Source organism: Gossypium arboreum, chromosome 6 (genome assembly GCF_025698485.1).
Source record: "Gossypium arboreum isolate Shixiya-1 chromosome 6, ASM2569848v2, whole genome shotgun sequence".
Taxonomy (NCBI): domain Eukaryota; kingdom Viridiplantae; phylum Streptophyta; class Magnoliopsida; order Malvales; family Malvaceae; genus Gossypium; species Gossypium arboreum.
Window position 1 is genome coordinate 134,989,491 of NC_069075.1, and position 16,758 is coordinate 135,006,248.

The following is a 16,758-nucleotide window of genomic DNA, read 5'->3' on the forward strand; positions in this document are numbered from 1 at the left end:
AAGGTTGTGGATGCATGTGGTTTTGCCATTAATACCACTAATAGGTGGTATAGTTATACAAGTAGCCATCATAGTAGACTTAATTAGCATCCCATGAGTAGCATAGTATGGTTATCATTGTCTCATATATTGTTGATAATAGTAATTCGAGTCATATATTGCTGATAATACTGATAATAGTATGGTTGGCTTCATTCTCACATTTTCTTGGAATATCTTGGTAGGGTTCTTGTCACATATACCATGATAGAAATTGAACTTGGCTAAGTGGTTTGAAGTGCTAAACTCAAGTTTTAGTTTTCTCATAAAATAACATGGATTCAAATCCCACCGCTAACATTTTTTCAACTTTGAATGCATTACAAGTCATATTAAATTTATAATTTCATTTGAAAATTGTAATCTAATCATTGATGTTGTAATGTTTTCAATTAAAAATTTCCAAATTTGTATGATACTAAATTGGAACACTTTAATTATGCTTTGTTTAGGAGAGGGTGAGAATTGAGGTAATTACGCAATGTAATGTATTGTATAATTATAATCGATTACATTAAAATCCAATACCTTATGGCTTTCAAACATACCCATATATGATTTAAGTTTAAGAAACTACTTTTTATAAATTAATAATATTTTAATTTTAGAACATATTTTTCAAAATATAATAATATGTTATTTTGCCAATCTTATTTAAATAATTTAATTTTTTTATTGAAAAGAGATAATTTTTCATATATTTTGGCCTACTAAATATAAATTAAATAATTAAGTCTGAAGATTAAGCAATCGATCTAATCAAACTTTATATTTTTTTATATACATACCATATATAACTATATATACCATAAATTTGTTAATTATTTTTTGGTATCGTTTAGAATTGTTCAAAGGTCAGGCTATCAGCCTAAACTCAAAAGCACGTTCGAAATATAGTAGGACTTGAACAAGTAGATAAAGCCCGAAAATAGGCTTGGGCAAAAGTGTAAACTCGTTTTTCTATTCGAGTAGAGCCTTAGGTAAAAATATTTACAGCCCCGTCCAAATATCTAAATTTTTTAAATATATATTTATAGTTATAAAATTTTAATATATAAAACTAACCTAAATCTAAATGTTATTTAACTCAAAGTACAAACCCATCCTTAAAAAATAAAACCCAAGCTCAAATCCATCCTTATTTGTGTTGGATTTAATATATAAAGTTAATGTTTTATCTTAAGTTTTGGTTAGAAATGTTCATGGGTTAGGCTGGGCCATATTCGGGTTGAGCCTATGTAAGATATTTAGATAAGATTTTAAGTCTGGGCTCGGTTCAACCCGAAAAATGGCTTACTTCTTTGCCTAAGCCCAACCAGATTTAAGAAAAGTAATTTTGGGTCCATTTGGCCCACCCATATTTAATTTTTAGATTAATTTTATTTAAAATTAAATTTTTAATAAATATAATACACTAAATGCACTAAAAAAAGCTAAAATAAAAGTTTTCTAACATATTAAAAATTATTTATATTAAAATAAAAACACTACCATAAATATAATAAATGTTTTATTATATAAAATCACCATTAAATATTTTATTGTATTAAATACAAAATAATATATTTTGGGCTGGGTTATTTAGTTAGGTAAGTTTTTTAGGTCTTGGGCAATGAATTTAATTGTTATTAGATTAGTGATTTGATATAAACATAAATATATAATTATTATTTATCATATATAATTAATATAGTGTTGTTTTATAACATAATATTCAGGTCGAGTTAGGCTCGAGCCAAAAAAAATTATCCAAGGCCTGGCCCATATAGAAAACGGACCTTAAATTTTACCTAAACTTATTTTTTGAGCATCATATTTTATTCAAATCTTTTTATTTTTCGAACGAATCTTCGTACCTGGATGTACTAACATGAGAATTTTAGTTGTGATAATAGTATTGGATTTAATATGTTAGTTGTTTGTAGAATCTAGATTCCAAAAGGATGCAATACATCAACTCTCACGTGAATAAGATAAATTACCTTAACATGGAATAATGTTTTACTAAGAAGAAAAGCATTGATTGGACTTACTCTAACCACAGGAATAAAAGCTTCACTCTTTATTGCTATTCATTATTTTATTTCATTGCAAGTTTACTGTTGTTCTATTTTTATGCATTCCTTTTCTAATTTGGAGTGTCAAAATGAATGAATTGATATGCAATTTTAGTTAATTTTTTATGATTTTTTTTTTAATTTGGAATGCCAGTATCTATAAACATTTTTTAATGAATTATCAAAACAAATATTTAATTGTAAATTTAAAATTACATTTCAATTTGTAAAAAAAAAAAGCTTTTATTTGGGTCGAGCCAAGCAAAAATCCAAATTACCCTATTTTATATAAGATTTAATTTAGATAAAAATTCAAGCTCATATTTTGGGTTGAGTCGGGCTTGGGCAGAGACAATATCTAGAAATTCATTGTCTGGGCTTGACCCATGGATAGCTTTGCTATTGTTCATATTTATTTTATGGTACATGTTCAAAATTTGTGACTATCTCTTCTAACTTGTCTCCAAAGTTTGAATTTGTGCCTTCCTTTGAGAGTGTAATGTATTTTTTAAAAGTTGATTAAGTCTTATCTCAGTTGGCATCAATATTGTTACCAGTGTAGGAAGATGTAGGTTTTCAGCGCGTTAAAGAACTTTTATCCTCCTATTTAAGAGTTAGGGAAAGAATTGGATAATCCTAAGTGTTGTATCAATTTTTTTTTTTAAAATTTAATTCTAGATTATCTAATTAAAAGTAATGCAATGTGGTTGGTCTAGAAAGTTAGTTTTGGAGTTATGATTAAGGGTGAGCTTTGATTAAGTTGAGTCAAATCGATTTGAATGATCAGAGTTTGATTAATCGAATTGACTAATCTTTTTTTATCAACTAAAATCAAATTGAAATTTTCTTGAATCGAAACTAATTATACAAAATTCAGGTTAAGTTAAATAGCATATATTTATCCGAATTAAATTTAAAAAAAAATCAATGTTATTTGCCAAGCAATGATGCTCTCTATTTTCTGGATGTGTTGTCTACTGAAAAAATTTGCCAAATTGTTATGAGTACCATATCTTCATCCAACATCGATGAGCAAATATCAAGGAGAAAGAATGCAAGTGGAGTAAAAAATTTATACTAATGGAATATGCTTATAAGACGAGAACGTGGATGTGTAGAAGAATAGCATAAAGACGAAGAAGAATTCTGGTTTTTTTATTGGACTGGACTGTGGGACTTTGGGTTTATTTGGGATTCAAATTTGGTAGAAAAAAAATCTAGAGTTTCAATTTAATTTTTAAGAATTTTCAGAGTTTTTATTATTTGTTTTTTACTGTAAAAATTCAATTAAATTTAAACTCAAAAATTGACTCATTAATTTGAATTGACTCGAAAATTTATATAACTTGAACAATTTAATTTAAATAATTCGAAATTTGAAAAAGAAAAATTTTAGGATCGAATGTTGATGTTGTTAAGTTATTGAAAACTTCAGCTCGGTTTATCAAGTCTGATTTGCAAAAGACTATGATACCTAATGTAGAGTTCAAACCCAATTTTGCAGAAGGGAGATGAAGAAATTTGAGTAGGTAGAAATCCTTTATGTTTCCTAAACAACCTTAACAAATCATAAAATTATTTTATTTAAATTTATAATCCTTTAATTACGTGGAAAAAACTATTATGTGGCATGATCAGTCAGTTTCTATGTAGGAGCAAAACGGCATAATGACCATTTTGAGCAATTTAACTAATAACAGTGATTATATTGACAAAAAAATTTTGAGTGATAATATAAAATGATTATATTTTAAAGTGATTAACAGAATAATTTACCCAAAATAAATAACAATAATAATAGGCACAAATGAACTTAAAAATTTAATTCATATATTTCAATTTTAAAATATTTTTAAGTCGTCATCCATAAAAATCACAATCATCAAATTAACAAATTCTATATGTTTTATGATCTCAAAGGTAAACCTAAATAAGTAATTCGGTTCAAGATTATGCTTATGAAAATTTTTTAAAAAAAAATAAGATTTTGAATCTGAATTTGTTTTCTCCCAAAGGTCACAATTTTCTTTATTTTTCTATAGAGCGGGGGTGTTAGTCTCTGGGCTAACAGCTGCTTGTTTTTTCTCCCTCTCACCAAGTTTCTCTATCTTTCTTCTCTTTATTCACTCCATGTGTATTCTCTCTTCTCAATTTGCAAATCTATTCTGTAGTTATATGTAACACCCTTAGCCTAGTCAGGTCGTTAGACCCAAGCTACAAGATACTACCATTGATTACTTGAACGATTATTATGTATTATATTTTTACTTTTTGGGACACCAAGCTCGCATAACTTACAACGTGCTTAATACCTACATGGCGAATCATGCCGCGCGCTAAAATGAGGTGGACTGATCCTGTGGGTCGTCCAACTGTGTATTGAACTGTAGCTGGCTAAACTTTTTACTATCCCGCAAACACAAATGTTGCATAAAGTAAGGTGAACATTTAATTTTGTAATTTCCAGCGGAAACCTAAATGGCGAGCTGTTCCGCGGATACCCCACATTGCAATAGGCCCTGCAGAACTTATAATGCGGAATATAACAGAGCCTGAGTTCATTTTATTTACATACATCAAGAGACTCTAAAGTAATCACCTTCAAATTTTAACATATTTGCTTACAAAATAACCAACTGTCTATATACATTCCACTTAGACCAAACTAAACAAAACCAAGAGTCTACAACAACTTTCGGTAGATAGTGTGAACTTCTCGTTGATCTAATTGACACGCTTTGAATGTTCAAAATCTATAAGATAAAAACAACCTAGGTGTAAGTATTAAGAATACTTAATAAGGTCATACAAATTCAATAATTAACCTACCTCACATAATAATTATGTGTTAATTTAATATGCAAACATAGTTTACCTATCAACCAACACAATTTGTCAACAAGGTAAATGTGCATACTTTATCACATACAGTATATTGAGTACTCAACATGATATGTTAACACTTTGCATATCTGATTCATTCACATACCGTTCACTGGTGCAGACTTTAATTTTTTAATAATAAAGTATTCCATTACTCATCATTCCTTAATTTGACAATTTCACACCTCACATGTTTTATATTACCCGATGGACATCGTAAAAGAACTCAAAACACATGTACGCTTCACATTAGAGGCTTGTCTGAACTAATCATGTACAGAGGTGTCAAATTACTCGTCCGAGCTAAACTTTTATTGATACAATGAAAGTCTAGCCAAGTTTTTATATACATGTAAGATTACCAGTCCATGCAAAACCTTTAAAACGACAACATATTACCAGTCTAGGCTAAATCTATGTCACATGTATCTTCGAGTCCGCAACAAATCCTGAATCTTGGAATCGTTAGGAAATAACATGAAACCATATGTATGAGTCTTTTACTAAGTTCATCGGGACACTTTCATTTTATAAACTCATTCTCATTCCTTAGTGTCATAATTCAATATCTCCTTTCTATACTCAACAAATTGAATTTGACTTGCCAAATTTTCAATTATACAATTAAAGAACAAAAAAAGAAAAGAAAAGAAAAGAAAGTTAAACAATGTTTAAATTATATGAACTTACATGGTGGAATGACAACACGCGACAATAAAGTCTACTCAACAACTTTTCCTCCGGTGATCTTCTCTTGGTGGCAGGGGCAAAACCAGAAAAATTTTTTAGGGGGGCCGAATGAAATTTTAATTTTTTATAGTTTATATTTTTATAATTTGTAAAGGATTAAATTGAATTTTAGGAGGGGCCAAAGTGCAATTTTACCTTTATTAATTTAAAATTTTAAAAAATTTCAAGGGCCAAAAATGCAATTTTACATTTTAGGGGGCCGGGGTCCATGCCAGCCCCCTGGCTTCGCCCCTGCTCGGTGTATTCAAATCTTGATTTATAACATAATTTAATTCAATTTTTATCAACCAATATCATTCATCAGCTAATGAAGCATATAAGTCAGTTCAATCCTATCACTCGAAATTTTGTTAAATCTAACACATTAAACAATCAAGCCCTTTTTAACAAAGTCTAGAGAAATCTTAAATTGGTTTCGAAATGTTTACACTTTAGTCCTGATATTCTAAACTAACAAATTTTCATTTTACCAAGTGATTCTTTTTCATAACACCTCTTCTAATATAATCATTTAATACCATAATTTCAAGCATTCAACAATGACAATCTCATAAAATCTTTAACAGTTTTTGAAACGAGCACCACTGTTAGCTAGATTGAAGCACAACAATCTCCAAAACACAAAATTAATGTTAAACAAGCTCTAATTAGCTTACCATATGCAAGAGCACAAAATATGGTCGAACTTTCTTAACTCAACAAAGAAGAAAGACAATGATGGAAAGGATGAAAGAAATAATAATGAATTTTCTTCCCTCTATCCACAATGTTACGGTATGTAAATCTAATCTAATTGTTAATTAAAATTAACATTATTATAGTGAATACCAACATTTGTCCGACCACTATCTATAAAGATGATTAAATTATCATTTCAGTCCCTAATTGATTAACGTATTATCATTAGCAAATAGAAATCTATAGTAGTAAACTTTTACCACCTTTACTATTTCATCCTTGTACTATGATCAATTCTCTAATCAATCAAAATTTCTAAACTAAAATTTCATATAACATTATATTAAACCAACGATTATTAAATATTAATATCTACGAACTTGATCATTGGAGACAGGATTCTGAAACCACCATTTTCGGTACCACTGAAAACGAGTTGTTATTGTATCTTTGCTATATTCAAAAGTTGTGATGGACAAGTGATGGTGCATCATGTCATTGAAACCCCACCTACAACTAGCAGTTTTTTTTTTTAAAAGTGGGTAGCTCTTCATCTTCTTCTTAATTTGTTTCTATTTTGAGAGTATATCAAAATAATAAATGATTTCACGAGTCGATTTGGACTTATGTTGTCTTAAGTTCTATATGCTATTTTTTTGTTTTCATTGTTTAATAAATCTTTACTTTTAGAAGTTTTTTGTGTGTTTTTCTAGCACTTTTTCAATATTACTTTTGCAAGCGATTTTAAGGATATTTTAACGAATGCTCGATTCTTTTATTAATTTTTTTCGCCGCTTTGAACCATCTAAGACTATTTTTATTATCGTATTAGGGATACTTGTGAAAGAGGAGTATAAATTTTTATAACAATAATTAAATAATAATATTATTGTTTGTATGACGGATTCATAATCGTCACAAGGTTAACATTTCTATCACATTAATTAGTATGGTTGAAATAAATGGATTTAACCCCTAAAAAATTAGAAAAATAATACAGTAATTACATTAAAAAGCTTTTACTAAGCAATTTGTAGTCAACTTTGGATTAACAATCTTTTGAAGATATTATTTAATCTTATCTAATTAATATTTTGGAAATAAAATCATCTTTAATTAATATTTGCTTTGCCCTTGGGAAAGGTAAAGGAAAAAGAACAAGACCGAACCCAAAGAGGATATTCGGTTCACCCACACAAACACCAACGATTCACACGTGTAGCTTCACATGCGAGCCGCTGCGCCTTTGGGTGCCACAATAGGCTCAAACCCAACACGATTACGAAACGATGCCCAGATTCCATCATGTCCGTCCACGTCATCCCCATGGAGCTACCCAATCGGCTTGACCCGGCTCCATCAACGCTCCAGATTGATCCTTCAACGCTAAACAGAAAAGAAAAGAAAAGAAAAGAAAATGATAAAACCAAAGGGAAGGTGAAGGACCCTCTTCAATTCCCTTTGAGGAAAGGCAACAAGCGGAAGCCATGGCAGGTGGTGGAAATAAGAGAAGATCAAATAATAACAAGAATAAGAACAGCAACAGCAACAGCAACAGCAACAGCCAAAATAAAACGAACAGTGGCCGAGGAAGATCCAAATCTTCGTCTACTCGAATCAGGAACTCTCTTTTTGTTGAGGGTGGTCTTTTATCCGATTGGCAGTTGGATTCCCAAGGTCCCCTTTCCTTACTATCTTGTTGGATTACTGAGAAAATGGGTTGGTTTTGGGTTTTGAGGAAGGGAATTGAGTCATCAAATGATTTGTATCTTAATAAGTAAATTTCTTTCAAGGAAAAATGCTTTTCTTATGGGGTGTTGTTGAATTGCAGGAAGGAATAGAAACGGGAATCGAATCGGGAATCGAATTTCTGGGTTGGGTTCTGATAGGGCAAAGGCTTCTACTTCAAAGAATGGGCCATCAACAAAGATTGGTGGTAGTGCTATAAGATATGAGTACCCTTCTCTCGATCTTCAAGTAAGTTCCTTTGAACACTAAAAGTTGGTCGCTTTTTATATAATTCGAGTCTTGAAGAATTTAAGTGTTCTTCCCCTCTGTAATAATGTAAGAAAACTAGAATGTGCTATCTATTGTATTTAAAACTGATTTTGGTTTCACTTAATTTTTCGGTGCTGAATTGGTTTGTTTGTGTTGATTCATTGTATTTATTGCTTTTTCTGCATCTTTTTCCATATTCTAGTTTTTGTGCTTGTTGAAATTAGCCTAAATTTCTGGCTTCTACTGTTTTCAAGAAACTTGGAGGTTTTGTAAGAAGTTAAATATGGGATATAGCAATTTTTCCCTTTCACTGCTAGTTATTTGAACTGACGTAATTTGTATTAGAAGAAGGTGGCCTGCTGCATTTTTAGTAGGAAGCAATTTTGAAAACATCACTGAACTCTGCCTTTATTTTAGGATATAAGTAGGAGCACATAGTCTGATATGATCCCCTACTTTCAGATGATATACTTGGCTTTATTCTTTCTTTTTTTTAACTGAAGATGTAGGAGAACATATTCTGGTTTCTAGTTTTTATTTGTGATTATAGTCGAGAGTTGAGAGGGAATATGATCTTGATGTTTGACAATTGTTATCTCTGCACTACCCTTGGTAATGATGAAGTCTTCTTATTTCCTACTTTGCCTAGTTATTTTGTTCCTTGAGGCTTCTATTCCTGAGAATAACTTGCATCAGCAGATTATTGTAGAAAGGCAGCCAAAATGTAATGATGAAGTCATCTATATTAAGTAGATTGTAATGGTTGTTTTTAATGTGGATTTCTTACAGGATCCAGAATCAGATATTCTGGCCAATAAGGGAGATAATAAAAAGGATGAGATGCATCCTATTATTTTGCTTTCAAAGGAGAGCCAAATCGTTGCTTACATGGACCAAACCACACCTTCGAAGCCTAGTCTTGTAAATTATACTTATGGATATGGTTCAGATTTTGTACTAGGTGATAAATCACACAGAGGATTAGGTTTTGATGATGAATCTGAGGCAACCCCCAGTGGAATTGAGTCATGCTCAAAGAAAATGGAAGAACAAGAAGGAGCATGTTCTAATTTATCATCCTCTGAGACAGAAGCTGATGCTGGTCATGATGATGATAATAATAATAGTAGCAAGGTTGATGCTGGTGTGGCTGAAGAGTTGATTTTTAATGAATTATCCCCAAAGAAAAATGCAGGGTTTTTGTCAATTGGAGGTGTGAAATTGTATACTCAAGATATGTCTGATGCAGAAACTGATGAGGACTATGATGGAAACTCACTAGGTGATGAAAGCTCTGGAACAACTGATCAAGAGGAACAAGATGGAGTATATGAGAGTGATGACTCTGTAGTTTCTTCAGATGATGATTCAGATATTGATGAAGAGGTTGCAGAAGATTACTTAGAAGGAATTGGTGGTGAGGGTAGTGTTTTGGATACCAAGTGGTTGGTAGGTCAGGTTTTGAATGATTCTGATGATGATAGTTCTTCTAATACTTCTTTTGATGACACATTAGAGAAGCTGGGTGGGATTGCTCTCCAAGATGCGTCTATGGAATATGGCATGCAGAAGAATCAGTCTAGAAATAAATACTCTGGAGGCGCTAAAGATGCTTTGTCACCGGCCTTGGATGATCTTATGCTAGTAAAGGATCCAAGAACCAAGTCTGCTAAAAAGAAACATGTTGCCAAGTTGCCTCAGTCTTGGCCTTTACTGGAACAAAAGAGCAAGAATTCCCGAAAATTTCCTGGTAATAATTGTTTTTTATGGTTACCTCAATCTGTATGCTTTAACTCTTCAGCCTGACTTTAAAACCATTTTCTTTAGGTGATTCTTTTGAGATTGTGCTTCAAAACTTGGATGTGGTTGGAATTTTATAGACCTTCAATGAAAGGAAAATAAGGAAATTAGAAGTATAAAAATAACTTTTTCCTTGTTCTTTTTTTACGTACTGCTTGGACAAATTATATACTTTGTACCTCAACTAGCTTAGGTCTGTGAAAGAGAGAGTGTTCCATCTTTTTCATATTTATTATTTATTTGTTTTCTCATTTACATTCAAGTCTTGACAAACCCTCAATTTTTTGATGAGCTCAAAGAAGCTTTAGTTATTTTATGAGATTTGAATATGATGATTTATGGTTTCTAAGATGTGCTAGGATTCTTATTGTGACATGAACAGATAAGCTGGTTCTACTATGTCAGTCAGCTATCTCATATTCAGTCACTTGCCTGTTTGTAGATATATAATTATGATGTTCTGAAGAAAATCATAATCAGTTAAACTGTTACATCTGTTCTAAATGAAATAAAAATCAATTGAAACCCTAACAATTTGGTCTTTGCATTTTCAACTCGAAGGTCTCAGGTTCAGACCTTGAGAATATGAGGCCCGGTCTTATGGGAAGAGATAGGGTCATTTTCCTTTCTGTACTTCACCTTCATTTGTAACAAAAACAAAACAAAGCAAATGATGAAATAATTCTGTACTACATTTCAGGGTCACTGTCACAGTTTCCTTTGTTGAACTTTCTCAACTTATATTAGTAGCTCCATCTGCTTTCTTTTTTTTCTAATTCTCGGTGGACCAACTTTTGGAAATTCCCAATGTAATGACATGTAATTTGGTTTGTATATATATTGATAGAATAATTTGGTATATGTTGATGTCTCTATTTTCTCTTATTTTCATTTTGCATTATGGTAATTAAAATATCAATATATTTGTTAGAAGCCTATTTAAAAATTGCCTTATTTTGTAATTATGGTCTTTATGGTACATCAGTATACCTGAACGCAGACCACGTTATATGTTCTTATTACAAGCTCGCTTTTCAGGTGAAAAGAAGAAACATCGCAAGGAAATGATTGCTGTGAAGCGCCGTGAAAGAATGCTTCGTCGAGGTGTTGATCTTGAGAAAATTAATTCGGTAAAATGAAAAACATTTTAAGAGATTTAACAATCACTTGTTTCCTTTTATTGCATCTATGATGATTACTGATGCCATTTTTTGTCTCATAAGACTACTTATCATGCTTTATTTGCTGCACATTCTTAAGCCTACTTATCATGTTCGATTTGTAGCACATCATAAGTTTTAGGTTTTTGCCATAGTGTTATTTTTCTTGTTTCTTCTTCCTCCACGCTTGAGTTTCTTAATTTCCTTTTGTGAAAGTTTAGTTAGGATAAGTGAATTGCATTTTCCCAACTTATGCTCCCTTTTAAAGATTTTGATTAGCTCATAAAATATTTGAAATGGATTCAGAAAAAGTTGTACATGTGAAGAAATAATCAGAGATGGGAGCTACTTAAGTGATCCCTTTTTCTCTTCATACAAGACAATGAACACAAGTTGATAAAGGAGCAATTAGAAGTAATAGAGTACTGGTTCAACTTTGTTCCCAGGGGTTTGGGGGAAGAGGTAGCAGGGGCCGGGCCCCCCTAAAAGGGAAAATTTTCCATTTAGGCCCTTTGAAAATTTTAAAATTTTAAATTAGTAAAGGTAAAATTGCACTTTGGCCCCCCTAAAAATGATAAAAATTTGATTTAATTCTTTAAAAATTATAAAGATAGAGGCTATTAAAATGGTGAATTTGTCCCCCCCCCCCGGGCTTCGCCCCTGTTTGTTCCTATTCCCTTTTAAGTTAACAAATATAATAATTGTTCTTTTTTCTTTTCTTTTAATAGCTCAAATGACAAGAGGTAGGAACTTTCCTGGTAAATAGAAAACTAAAAGAGATGACACTGATCTTTCTTCTTCTTCTCCTCCTCCTGCTCCTATTTTTTTGTGCGTCTTTGGTTGGGCACTTTGAGGAAACCATTGAAGTAATTAATAAATGGATATTAAGTTATTCTTAAATGCATTTCAAGTTACCATGAATGATTCAAGACATTAACAGCTCCATGTTTTGATGAATTGTAGAAATTAGAGCAGATTGTTTTAGATCAGGTCGATATGTTTGCTTTTCAGCCAATGCATCCTCGGGATTGTTCACAGGTATGGCCCCATGGCTAAACTTTCGCAGTTGGGAGTTTATTTTTCTTTATACATCCCCTCTCTTGTTTTCTCTGTGATTTTTTAATCTTATCTTATGGGCATGGATCATTTTCTACCAATATATAACAAGGTGCAATTATCATTATAATATTTTAAGTTAGTGGCATGGAATAGCTTGTTCTCATTTTAGCAAATAGGGATAAGGTTTATTTGGTCTTAAACTAAGGTTATGACTGGGAGAAGAATGTTAGTATAAGGTGAAGAGCGGATTATCCTCCAACTTATTGGCATGTTAGAATATGAGCAAAAGAAGTCTCTACCACTTATTGACATGTTATAAAAAGTTCATTGAAGTGTAGATATGGTTAGTTTGCCATCGTTATTAGCTTTAGTCATTAGGAAGTTAAAAATGAATTGCTTTATTTAGTTCCTGTGCTTTGACCCAGTAAGCCTTCAGGCGTAGGGCAGATGATGCAGATTAGCTTGTAACCTACTGGCCATGAGATATTTAATTTTTTTGGTTCTTAACATGTGTGAGGCAACACCATTTTTTCCTAAAAATATTCTTGAACAAAATGTACATACATTAAGGAAATCAGAGGCATTGTTTCATCTAATAAAGGTTAGGTACACATTTTTCTATGTTAGCATTTTAAGTTATGGCTAACAAAATGTCTGTGTAGGTAAGTAGTAAATTTGCTTTTTTTTCTCTGGTTGTAGTTTGGAAGACTTTACTTATTTTATGATTTATAATGCTTTTGGTGATACTTCAGTGCTTGCACTGGTGATTTCCTTTGTTTCTTGTGTTATTGGAAGCCTTCTTCGGTCATCATAATGGTTCCTTGTGTGAAATTTGCACACTTTTCTTTTCACATGAAGAACAACTTGAGCACTTGGAACATTTTCTACAATTCCATATTTCAACTTAACTCAAAATAAGATTATTAGATTAATCTAAAGTTTGGAAAGTTAGTTTCTTCAATCAAAAGGCCAAGCATGGAAAATATTATCAGTAGTGTCAAAGAGGATAACTTGTGAGTTGAAAATGTCAATTAGCCATTGAACTTGTGTATTTAAAGGCAAACAGGCCTGATAATTTTGAAAATAGTATTAAAGAGTCCTGCTTTGAAATTCAATGTGGAGCTCTGAAAAAACTCAGCATCAAAAGGCTTTTATTTACCTTTTTAACTTGCTGCTGACTATTTTGCTGCTATTCGAGTATATTTGATGTACTTTAGGTCACTGTAGGTAAGAAGATTAGCTGCAATTTACCGTTTGTCGAGCGGATGCCAGGGTTCTGGAAAGAAAAGGTAATTAGTCTTTTACTACTGCATGAATGGAGTCTGATGTCCAAACCTGATGCCATTTCTCCTTACAGGTTTGTGACAGTAACACGGACACAATACACTTCCATGCCGTCTTCCAGTGACAAACTTCGCCTGGAAAAGGTACCAAGCTCCTTTTAACTAAATTTTAAAGGTTATGCACTGCAAGCAGTGGATTTTGCATTAATATTTTATTAGTATTATGTGTATGTAATTATATATCTTTTGCTATGTTAGCTCTCTCTAGAGTTTGAGCTTGTAATTGGACAGTCTATTAGTGAAAATTAGCAGACCTATAATCCCTTTTTTTCTGGATTGCAGCTAATTGGAGCTGGTGACGAGGATGCAGACTTCCCTGTTAATGAGGGGTTTAATATAAAGGCATTGGATTCAGGCAGAGCAAGAGCACAGAAGGTTGCTAAAGGGAGTGGCTTAAAGAAAGCCGGTTCTAGTAACATTGGTGAATCAGGTGAGAAACGACGAAGTGGGAAAAAGGTTTCCTATGCAAGTCAACCTGTCTCATTTATATCGAGTGGCGTCATGGTATCTGAAACTGATGAGATCAGAACTACGGATCCTGAGGGCACATCAGAAAGTTACGAACACAAAGATATCATCAGATCAGCACAGTTTGGTGCATTCGAGGTACATACAAAGGGTTTTGGATCCAAAATGATGGCGAAAATGGGATTTGTTGAAGGTGGAGGGTTAGGAAAAGATGGTCAAGGTATGGCACAGCCTATTGAAGTCATACAGCGGCCTAAATCCCTTGGGTTGGGTGTGAATTTCACCAGCACAAGCAGTGACTCGGATAGGGTACATCATAAATCCGGCGGAGCTTCTGAAAATCGTAGCAAACGTTTTGGTGACTCATCGAAGGATCAGCATAAATCTTTTGGAGCCTTTGAAAAGCATACCAAAGGTTTTGGATCCAAAATGATGGCTAAGATGGGTTTTGTTGAAGGTATGGGGTTAGGCAAGGATTCACAAGGCATTGTTAATCCTTTGGTCGCTTCTAGGCTCCCAAAATCACGAGGATTAGGTGCTAATCATTAAATGCCATGCATAAAAAATGAATATAAAAAAGGCAGCCTTCAAATAGAACTGTTTCTCGGGTTAGTTCAATGCATTTGTAGTTATTTTTTATTTAGCAAATCATAACATTTACCTCACTAACTTTTATGGTACGTTTAAAAGTAATAAAAGCTTCATCCATTTGGATTCTTCCTGATTTATCATGTATTTCATTAGCCATTGGAAGCTTTCTAGTGTTGTTCATTGAGGGAAAACCCCATGAGTTGTTGTTAACTTTCTAGGATGGAGACATGGTGGCAAAAACATGAAATGACTTCTATATGCAATAGGAAGCCCTTCAAGGCTTACTTTAGGCATGGTTTGTGAGATGTGGGAGATTTAAACAGCTCTATTTCTGAGTGATTTTCCATGTGACAGAAAATGTGAAAATCGTTGTTGCTGTTTCATTCACATAATTGTTAGTTTTATTATTGGAATTGGTAAGATGTGTGCATCATGGCCCGTATGATATACCTTTCATTCTTTATGCATTCAGTCAGAATATGATTTATTTATGTAGCTAAGCAAATGGTGTAGAAGACAGTCTTAACAGCTCACCTTTAACAATAAAAAATGCCGTATGATTGAATCACATTACCTTCTTTTTGGTGCTAAATGATATTGCCATCTTGGTTTGACCAAAACAAAGGCCATTAATGTTAAAAAATGATGGTTAAAATTTGAGTTTTCTTTGCTCATTAGTTGGTGGGTCGAGAGCTAGATTTAAGCCATATTAACCCTAGTTAACTTGTTGAGAGTCATTCCAACACTATCCTTCTAGTTAATTGGATTGTGGCATACTATATTAAAAAAAAAGGTAAAAATGTACTTATGTATATTTATATACAAATTAAAGAAATATGTTTGTAAATTTAAAAATATTTTAGAAATTTAAAAATTGTAAAAATAATAGAAGTTATAAAATACTATCAAAATTACAAAATTTTATTAAAATATAAAATTATTAGAAATTGTAGAAGACTAAAAAATTATTAAAATTTAAAAACAGCAAAAATTGTTGTATCTTATAATTTAGTATATCTTTATCACAATTAAAACATTAAAAGCTTCATATAAAAATTGTATATAGTTAAAAATACAATCAATTTTTATAAAATATTTTAGTAATTATTGAATAAATTTAAATACTTTTAAATGAGTTAATTTTAATACTTTACTAGTGTTTCTAGCAGTATGCTCGTTCAATTTGGTTTCTTATTTAATATGTAGTGTAAGCTTTATTTATCCATCTATCATCGTAAATACTAAAGTTCTTCAGAATAAGTAAATACTCAACAAGAGTGATGGATCAAAGAAATATTTTGGACTTTTATGGGTATTTGATTTGTAATTAAAATCATAAATATTAAATATTCGAATGTTTTTGTTTCAGAAAAAAATATTCAAATGTTTTACAGCAACATATTGGTATGTTAATATTTAGATGTTAACTTTACACAATCTAGAAAATAAAAATATTAGGAATAATTAGAAATATTATTTAATTCAAATAGCATTATTTTTCATTGTTTAAATAATTAAAAATTTATTCAAATATCTACAAATTATAAATTCTAGTTGATCGAATTATAAAACTATTGTGGGTGATATGTTCGCAAAAGATAACAACCTCATGTTTAAGCTCTAGTAAATATGACATATAGAATTTTAGAAATATTAAATTTTTAATATCTTATTTAAAACTTTAAGTATTTTTTTATATTTCTAGTAATTTTATAATTTTATAATTTCTTTTAATTTTAATAATTTTGTGAGCTTGTATAGGTTTTTTTTGTATTTTTATATATTTTCCATTTTTATAGTGTTTTTTTTCAAATTGTGATATTGTCATATAATTCAGTAACAGCATATGATTGGCTAGATATGCGAGCTGTTAGTTTTAACGTTCAAGGATTAAACGAGAATGTCTAGTTAAGGATTAAAGTGGGTCAAAAA

General features: G+C 31.4%; 1 protein-coding gene across 1 annotated transcript; it reads left to right on the forward strand.

The window, feature by feature from the left end:
* The first annotated feature begins 7,518 nt into the window (after positions 1 to 7,518).
* On the forward strand, positions 7,519 to 15,218 carry LOC108486321 (uncharacterized). The gene is made up of 8 exons (XM_017790315.2): positions 7,519 to 8,084; positions 8,239 to 8,384; positions 9,195 to 10,155; positions 11,244 to 11,335; positions 12,329 to 12,403; positions 13,652 to 13,713; positions 13,782 to 13,851; positions 14,050 to 15,218. Exons 1-8 carry the CDS (start codon positions 7,895 to 7,897, stop codon positions 14,782 to 14,784), a joined length of 2,331 nt encoding a protein of 776 aa, XP_017645804.1. The 5' UTR covers positions 7,519 to 7,894; the 3' UTR covers positions 14,785 to 15,218.
* The last annotated feature ends 1,540 nt before the right edge of the window (positions 15,219 to 16,758 follow it).

Excerpts from the sequence above, each read along its gene's own strand:
- LOC108486321 (XM_017790315.2), top strand. The coding sequence starts at position 7,895 with ATGGCAGGTGGTGGAAATAAGAGAAGATCAAATAATAACAAGAATAAG. Across the intron at positions 8,085-8,238 it reads TTGGCAGTTGGATTCCCAAG|GAAGGAATAGAAACGGGAAT; the intron begins GTCCCCTTTCCT and ends GTTGAATTGCAG. Across the intron at positions 13,852-14,049 it reads ACAAACTTCGCCTGGAAAAG|CTAATTGGAGCTGGTGACGA; the intron begins GTACCAAGCTCC and ends TCTGGATTGCAG.